Here is an 8,667-nt window from a genome sequence, read left to right on the forward strand (position 1 = left end):
GTGTGATTGGGACATGTGCTTTACTTTTGTCTTGGCTGGATGGGAGGGTACTGCATATGATGCTTGCATTTTTTAACATACTCTGACAATTGATCAATGAACTTTGCATATCTAGCTTTAGGTATATTTGTTTATTCAATTTATTTACATTAGACTTTTCAATTTACAAACATTGATAATAATCTCTTTTTTATAAGGTAAATATTATTTGGTGGATGTCGGGTATCCAACACCAAATGAATATCTTGATCCGTATAAACAGGAACACTACCATCTTCCTGCTTTTAGAAGATTAACTAAATTTGCAAATAATAATGAGATCTTTATTTATTTTTATTTAAGTTTACAGTGCACAATAAAAAGAACATTTAAAGTTTGGAAGAACAAGTTTGCAATTTTATACAACATGCCTAGTTACAACTATGATATACAAGTTCATATCGTTATTGCATCAATGGCGATGCATAATTTCATTAGAGGACACTCTAATTCTGATCCTAATTTTATGCATCATGAAAGGGAAGATTAGGAAGACCATGACATTGATGAATATTCGTCCTTACTATCATCTATAACATCTTCTTTATCAGTTATGACTAATATTCATGATGTTATTAGAAATCAATTTGTATATTATCATCTTCATTAGTTGTTGTAAAATTAATGTTTGATATTTAAGAATTAATTTTTTTCTTTTATTAAATCTATTTTAATTAAAATATATTGAGTTACTTATTTATGTAAATTTAAATGTTAATATTAATATAATTTAAATTAAGATATGTAATTTAAATAATATATTTTACTTCTTAAATAAAATGTAACAATTTTAATAATATTAGATATAAATTTACTAATAATTAAATTTTAAAAAATAATATCTTTTATGATAATTTATACAGCTAAAATTAATTCTGCACAAATTATTCAAATATATTCAATTCTATTAAAATAAATTTTACAAAAAAAGTATTTAAACAGATTGCGCATTATAATATAATTAATTATGATTAAAATTTATTATTTAATTAATTATTTTTATAATTTATTATACTCAATTAAAATTTAAATGATACTGTAACTTTTTACATGACTCAATATAACAATTTCTTAATTTATAAAAATATAACTATTTAATTTATAAATACATGATATTTTAAAAGATCATGATTAAAAAAAAAAAAAAAGCATGCCTTTGCCATTTTTTTCTTTAAAGTAAAAAGAAAAACACACAACGGCACTAGTAGTCCACGTCAACAGCAAAAGCAGATACCAAAGTGGCTTTTTCATAGTTCACCACATCTTTTGAGAGATGAATGGGATCGAGTGTGCTGTGTAGACTGTGATTCTGGTCTTGTGTGAATGAAATGGAATCTCCTCTTGCTCCCCAACGCATTTCCCACTTCCAAGTTCCTTCGCCGCACACTCCAATCCAAACAACTCGCCGTCCGGATGATCTCTGCTTCCGATGCCGTCAACCAGGTCACTGGAGTCGCCACTGGCCTTTCAAACAATCTCGCTCCCCCATCGCTCCTCCTAATTCCACAATCGCAAATATTTATTGCCGGTGCGGCCATGGGTTTTGCGAGGTCCGAGAGGCCAAGAATGATCGGAACTGTGGCCGGAGCTACTACGTCTGCCCCATCAAGAGAGTAATGTCACCAATCGCTCAGCTTCTTGATTGCAGCCTTTTCTTTTCTCCCATTTTTACTGTGTCAAATGTGGTGACTGGTTTCTGTTCTTAGGGGAAAAAATGTAAGGATTTTGTTCAGTGGTGTGAGGATCCTATTGATGAGAGCTACTTGCGTCCTCCTCAGTATACATACCCGACTTGTTCTTGTGGCGCCGGAGTTTGCAGGAGAGTCAAAGCTACAAGTGGTCCCCATAAGGGGCGCTATTTTTTTGCATGCCCAATTAAACAGGTATGCTAATTTTTTTAGAACCCACAGGTTATGTTGTGTTTTGTTCCTTCTTTATTCTTTTATCTCTCTCTTCTTTGCTAGTGTCTGCTGTTAAACTCACTGTTGGACTTGGTTTATTTATTATTAGTAGTCCCGAGTTGATGCTACTTGTAACATTGTGAGTAACTGGAATGTCGGAGTGATAAAACTGTGTTGTTGTTGTAGCTTCTTCTGAGTAACTTTCCTAGGTTTGTGCTTTAAATTGTTGGCAATCTAGGCACCATTCGTTGTTTCTATGCTCTAGTTTTCTGTGTCTTATTCGATGTTTAGTGCATAGTCATATGAAGAAATATTTCAAGCTTGTAACCGCCATATTTCTATGCCTTAAAAGAGGTAGTTGAAATAACTATAGCGTATTTATGTATCAGGAAAACTCTAGCATTATCACATCTCTTATTGTTTCTTACAACACGTGCACATTAAAACCTGAAGATTTAATGAACCTTTGGCTCAAACTTGTATTCCATCCATCCCTGGGGAAGCTAGCTTTGTTTTGTTCCTATTTATAAGAGCTCAATCTCTTTTGTCTGCATCATTTATTAATTTTTTCCTCAAACTAACCTTGCGTATTGGAAATCAATCATAAATGTCAATAGTGGGAGAGGTATTTTAGGGAAAGTACCACAATTTTCTTACAGATTAAACACAAATAACCAACTTAACCTCTTTTCTTAATAGGTGTGAATTAAGTAATGAGGTCTTACAATTAGGACCAGAGATAGTAGAATGTTTGTGGTAGGCTATTGTGCAGTAGATAGTATCCTATATATGAATGCCTTTGTTCTTATGTTTAAGATTGACTTGTGAGACCTATAGACAATGATTGAAACAAGTACATAGATGTGTTCATGCCGTTGTTCTTATGTTTAAGATTTTGCCTTGAAAAACTGAATGATCACTTTTGAACATGCATTCAAAAAAAAAGTTAATAGATGCAATGATACGCTAGTACACCAAGTATCTACAGACAATTTAGATCTTCAAAAATTTTTACATAAAATATGACTTGATTTTTGTATCTCTCTTCACTGTTTTTCTGTGGCCTTGTATTTAAAAAAAAAAAAATTACCGAGCAGAGCTTTTGCTGCAGTTAGACGCTGTTCATATTTCAATCTGGGGGTTAAATAGAACCATGTGTTTACAAAGGACAGAGCAGTGGTTGTGAAGTACAATCTCATGACACCAACACTGAAAATAAAACCACTACTCAGATGCAAAGATATCAAAGTCTCTTAATATCTTACTATCAGACATAAAAATACTGATGGGATAATACTAATACTGATTACTGAACCCTATAAAGAAATGGAACAGAGGAATAATGTAACGCCCAACAAGCATAAATGGCTGAAACACATTAATCCTCAACAACAACAGCAGCAACAACATGCCTTATCCCACTAGGTGGAGTTGACTGCATGAATTATGTGATACCATTATACTCTATCATTCACATTAATCCTCAACAGAAAGGAATTATGTTGATACTCGCCAACCATCCTCTTGATATTGATCGAAAAGGAGTGATAAAGATGCTGCCAGGATTGGATGTCTGGATGTAGATGTAGCTATATATGATAAAGAATTTATAGCATATGTAGAAGATTGTTCCCCTTTTCCTTTGCTGTATATGAGAAATATGATTTCTATTAATTGCTCTAGAATTTCATGAATTTATTCTTGGTCCGCTACAACTTTAGGACTATTGCTTCTGCCTTAACAGAAGAGTAAGTTTCAAACAGGGTCATGGAGCGTGCAGTCATTGCGTGTGGGAGGATACACTGTCGGCTATTCCAAATGTTGAAGATCTTCTGGATCCAGACATGACTATTGGCGATCTTCAGGATATGGACATTTCTCCAAATATTGATGATCCTCTGGAACCAGACATTGTTCCAAATACTAGCGATCCTCAGAATATGGACATTGCTCCAAATACTGGCTATCCTCAGGACACAGATATTAGTCCAAATATTGATATTGATGATTCTCTGGATATAGACATGACAATTTCAGTGTCATGGGAATTTCTTGAGGAGAATGCACGGTCAATGTTGCGTCAGAGAATACCTTCCACGACCGGCAATGACCTGTCTCCTGAAAAACACATTCAGCATCATGAAGAGGAGAAAGTCAGACTTGCTTACACACCTGACAGTGACAACTCTGTCAGACCTGAGGAGCACATTCAGTGTTATGAGGAGGAGGAAGTGAGGCTTGGTAGCATACATAACAGTCATGTCAAGGCCAAGGCCGAATTTGAAGCATCTCAAAAGCGTAGTCAATTGCTTCGAGAGAAGGCTGATCAGCTCAAGATGAAGCTGCAGGAATTAAAAGGTGAAATCATCTCATGCGAGCTAGAGGCCAAGGAGATACAGACTCGTCTGGATGAGATGGAAGCAAGCATGATGGACTGCTGAAGAAAGCATGAAGATCCTAGTTTAGTAAGGAGGGAGAAGCCAAGTAAATAGGTGGATTTCTAGCTTAAATTAGAGAAATAGTTTTCTATATCTTTGTATGTTGTATGAGTAACAAATGATTAGTGTGTTGTCAAGGATTTAACCAAAGCAAAAAATAATTAACTAACTTGTACATCTTAACTTTAGTGGCTGTAAATTATGTGGCGGAAAATAAATGAGTTTTAATGTCTAAATTATGTTTGGAAGGCGTCATTCTTTTTTTTTTTTTTTTTCCTGCAGGGTCAATCTCATGCCCCAAACAAGCTTCCCCTCCCCCCTCCCCCCAGCTTGCTGCATCTTAAAAATGTAACTACAATGTATTTCTTTACAAGTTTGAAGATTAGTCTGTAACATTGGTCTGTAATGTTTTAAAAATGAATATAAAGATGGATCATGGACATAATTTCACAATTACTCTGTTATCCTTTTTAGTAAAAATGTTAATGACAAGAAAATTAATTGACCTAGTATGATTAAAAATAAAATATAAATGCAATGGGGGAGATGACAATAAATACATTATCAGAGTCGTCTACTTATCAACAAATATAATTCCACCTAGCTCACAGCATTTCTAAAATTATAGGAATTAAATGTTCTAAGCATATCAAAACTAAAAGACTACAACAATAAAATAAAACAAAATAAAATGATAAGCATTAAAAATAAAATGCAATCAAAATTAACTCACAATTTATTCCAAAATGACAAGCCCCCAGAAAACTTAACAGCAACATATTATACAACACACGACCGTCTCTTCAAACCATTTTTAATCCATCACAAGGTTGTTAAATTCCCAGAAAGCACCACACTATATTACAAACACTGACGCTCCAACATTATAAGACAAAGGAAGACTCGTTCATAACCGTTCACTCTTCATCTACTTAACCAGAGATCTCAATAGCCTTAACCTCAGGCTTCTTAACCTCTTCCTTAGGAACAGTCACAGTAAGTACCCCATTCTCCATGGAAGCCTTAACCTTATCCATTTTCGCATTCTCCGGCAACCGGAATCTCCTCATGAACTTCCCGCTGCTACGTTCAACTCGGTGCCACTTGTCGTTCTTGTCTTCTTTCTCTACATTCCTCTCTCCGCTTATCTGAAGCACCCTGTCATCTTCGATCTCGACCTTGACCTCCTCCTTCTTCAGACCTGGAAGATCGGCCTTGAACACGTGAGCTTCTGGAGTCTCCTTCCAGTCCACGCGAGTGCTCACGAACGCTGAATTTTCCGGCGAAGAAGAAAGGACAGGGAAATCCTTGAAGGGGTCCCACACATCGAGAGAGAAGGGATCGAAGATGCTGCTCCTCCGACCACCGAAGAAACTGGGGATCAACGACATGTTCGTCTCGAAGCTCGAAAGAGAACAAGAACAGAGAATGAGAGAAGCGAGAGCTGCTGATACTAGCTTAGTTGCTTTCTTTTGCTTTGCTGTCCTTGACGATGAAGTGGACGGTTGGATGGGTATTTAAATTGAGGAGATGGGACATGTGGTCCTCTCGAGAAAAGTGTCGAGAAACTGAATCGGTCGAGAAATCCAGAATGTTTGCGAGGTTTCAAGCTTCGTCTATGGGCCACTGACTATGAAGGAATTGCCCAGATGATCGAGTGGGCCCAGCCCAAATTCTTTTGGATCATGTTGTGCTGGGTCGACGCCCAAGTTGTTTTGGTATGTTTTGTGGTGGAATTTACTCAGGTCACATTAAACTATTGTAACCAACGGAGGTTAAGTTTAACAGAAATGACTAATCACTTATAATATAGAGAAATATTTAGATAAACTGAGTACATCACATTATTTATGATCTGTTTAATTAAAATACTATAAATAATCTAAATAAAATCTTTTCTGACCTTTTTTTAAATAATTTTATTCTTATAACAGAATGTAAATTTGATTTTTTTATCTTTTCTTTTTCTATTATCATTAATATTAAAATTAATTTATGTTTAAAACCATCTAAATGTCATATTTTTATGAAAAAATCATAAATAATATGATGCACTCAATCTACTTAAGAATTTCTTCATAATGTGATAGATCAAGTTTTAAATTCCTTTCAGTACCTACATTTAGCACTCAATATTATCTCAAATATAATTTCCTCCAATGAAAAATTTTCGGAGGTTACCAAAGAAAAAATATTGTAAGTATCAGAATCTTGTTACATGTGATTATGTTAGGTTTTAATTTATAATAATATCTGAAACGAGCTACTTTTTTTTTTTTTGACAGATTGGGTAATTGATTGATGATGGCTGCTGAGCAATTTGCAATCTAATTATCACATGCCAATAAGAATTGATTACTTGAGAATAAACGAGAAAATATTATAATATAGAATTTGGATTCTCTTGAACGTAAAGTCAATACAATGTTTTTGAAATGTAATGTTGTGATTATATTGTCAAGTTCACTTAATTTATACTTAAAAGAGATAGGTTAAGTGTAAAACTTAAGTTAAATCATGTAAAAACTTGAAGTTTGCAAGTTAACACAATAGATGGTTTTTTTAATAAGGTAGAGATACACTTATTAACCTCACATAATCACATAGAATATGCAATAAACATTGGAGTTTAATTAGTTAATAGTTAATTAAAATACTGTCTAGTTATTAAAAAGGAATGGAATAAAATGAATTGAAAAAATAAAAAAAAGAACTAAATTTCTTTTCTCCTATGATAAGTATGATAAAACTCATTAATATATGCTATAAATGTAGGAATCATCATACCATCCAAAAATTTTATGAATCATAATTTTAAATTTTATGAACTAGATTATTCCTTTTTTTTATAAATGTAGTCACCTATCCTCTTTGATTATTTTATTTTTATTTTTATTTTTTCAATCCATTAGGTTTTATTCCTTCTTAGTAAGCAAAAGAACCTTAAATATTAAGGGATTAATTAAACATTATGGACTTTATATAGCTTCAAGATGTATGCTCCACTAGGTGGGTAAATATACTATTACTTCCTTTGTTTTCTTGGCATTGGAATGAAGTTTTCACTTGGCCCCAAAAAAAAAAATTCACATTTGGTGCACCTCATCATTAAATAATTAATATTTTATAAATACAAAATTTGTTATTCACAATTTTATTTTATTATTATTTTTTTCAAGTCATTGCAACTTGGTTGAATATAAAAATGAAGACACTTTAACAAAAGGATGGATTCCCGTGATTAAAAGGCATATCAAAATTTCAATGATATTACAGTACTACACTGCTGTCAAGAGATAAATTATTCCACTTCTCCTCACATTCCTTACTAAAAAGGTTTGTGGGCCCTTAAACTTGAAGCTTCAATAAAATTTGAAGATGTGTGAATACAAAACATAATTTTAGGAATTACATTCAATTGAATCTAACAATATTTAAATATAGTTTATCAATTTAATTTAAAAGACTAAATCAATAGTAAGTGTTGGACTTTTTTTTCATAGTTTTCATGGATGAATATGTGAAATGAGTGATGATGAGAGATATTTATAAATATTAGAGCGATGCCTTGAAATGATATCTTTTAAATAGTAAAACTTTATTTAAAACTTTATTTAAAAGTTATATCATATGTTAATTCATAGCTCGATTCTTGAACAATCTTATGTTAATTCGTGAACATTCTTAAAAACTAACATAGTTTAATAATTAATATTAATCAAAACTTTTCATGATGGAAAGAAAAACCCTTTTAATATATGGATTTTTTTTAAAATATTTTTTTATCAAGTGATACCTTTTAATTTTATAAGCTTCAAAAAATGTCTTTAAAATTTAAAGACGTATAATATTGATAATTATAATTCTTTACATATCCATTTATAAAAATTTATTAATTTATAAATATATAAATTTTTAAAATAACATAATTTTTTAAGGAAAAATAGCAATTAAAAACCTTTGTATGAAATTTATATAAATTAATGATCAATTACTGTCAAAATTTAAATGAATATTTATTAATAAAAGACTAACCTAAATCAATAGATATCCATTTAAATTTTAATAACTCATTTTAAATTAATAATAATTCATTTAGGCTTGTTTATCAATATATATCTATTTAAATTTTGATAATAATTACTTTTTAATTAATGTAAATTTCATACAAAAATAATTAATTTCTATTTTTTTATTTTAAGAAGACATCTCGCCCAGAAAATATTTCAACAAAATGAAAAAATCAAAAAATTTTTGATTTCACGTTCAGAAAATAGATGGGATGCTTG

At 31.8% G+C, this 8,667-nt stretch overlaps 2 protein-coding genes across 2 annotated transcripts; one reads left to right on the forward strand and one right to left on the reverse strand.

Moving 5' to 3' along the window:
• The first annotated feature begins 1,313 nt into the window (after positions 1–1,313).
• Positions 1,314–4,617, forward strand: LOC129320323 (uncharacterized). The gene is made up of 3 exons (XM_054965719.1): positions 1,314–1,652; positions 1,746–1,922; positions 3,704–4,617. The coding sequence occupies exons 1-3, from the start codon at positions 1,368–1,370 to the stop codon at positions 4,379–4,381; spliced, it is 1,140 nt and encodes a 379-aa protein (XP_054821694.1). The 5' UTR covers positions 1,314–1,367; the 3' UTR covers positions 4,382–4,617.
• Positions 4,618–5,098: 481 nt separating this feature from the next.
• On the reverse strand, positions 5,099–5,880 carry LOC129320327 (18.2 kDa class I heat shock protein). The gene has a single exon (XM_054965729.1). It carries the CDS (start codon positions 5,767–5,769, stop codon positions 5,311–5,313), a length of 459 nt encoding a protein of 152 aa, XP_054821704.1. The 5' UTR covers positions 5,770–5,880; the 3' UTR covers positions 5,099–5,310.
• Between the last annotated feature and the right edge of the window lie 2,787 nt (positions 5,881–8,667).

Source organism: Prosopis cineraria, unplaced genomic scaffold, assembly GCF_029017545.1.
Source record: "Prosopis cineraria cultivar Desert tree isolate PC_DT_omini unplaced genomic scaffold, ASM2901754v1 PC1, whole genome shotgun sequence".
In the NCBI taxonomy this organism is placed as follows: Eukaryota; Viridiplantae; Streptophyta; class Magnoliopsida; order Fabales; family Fabaceae; genus Prosopis; species Prosopis cineraria.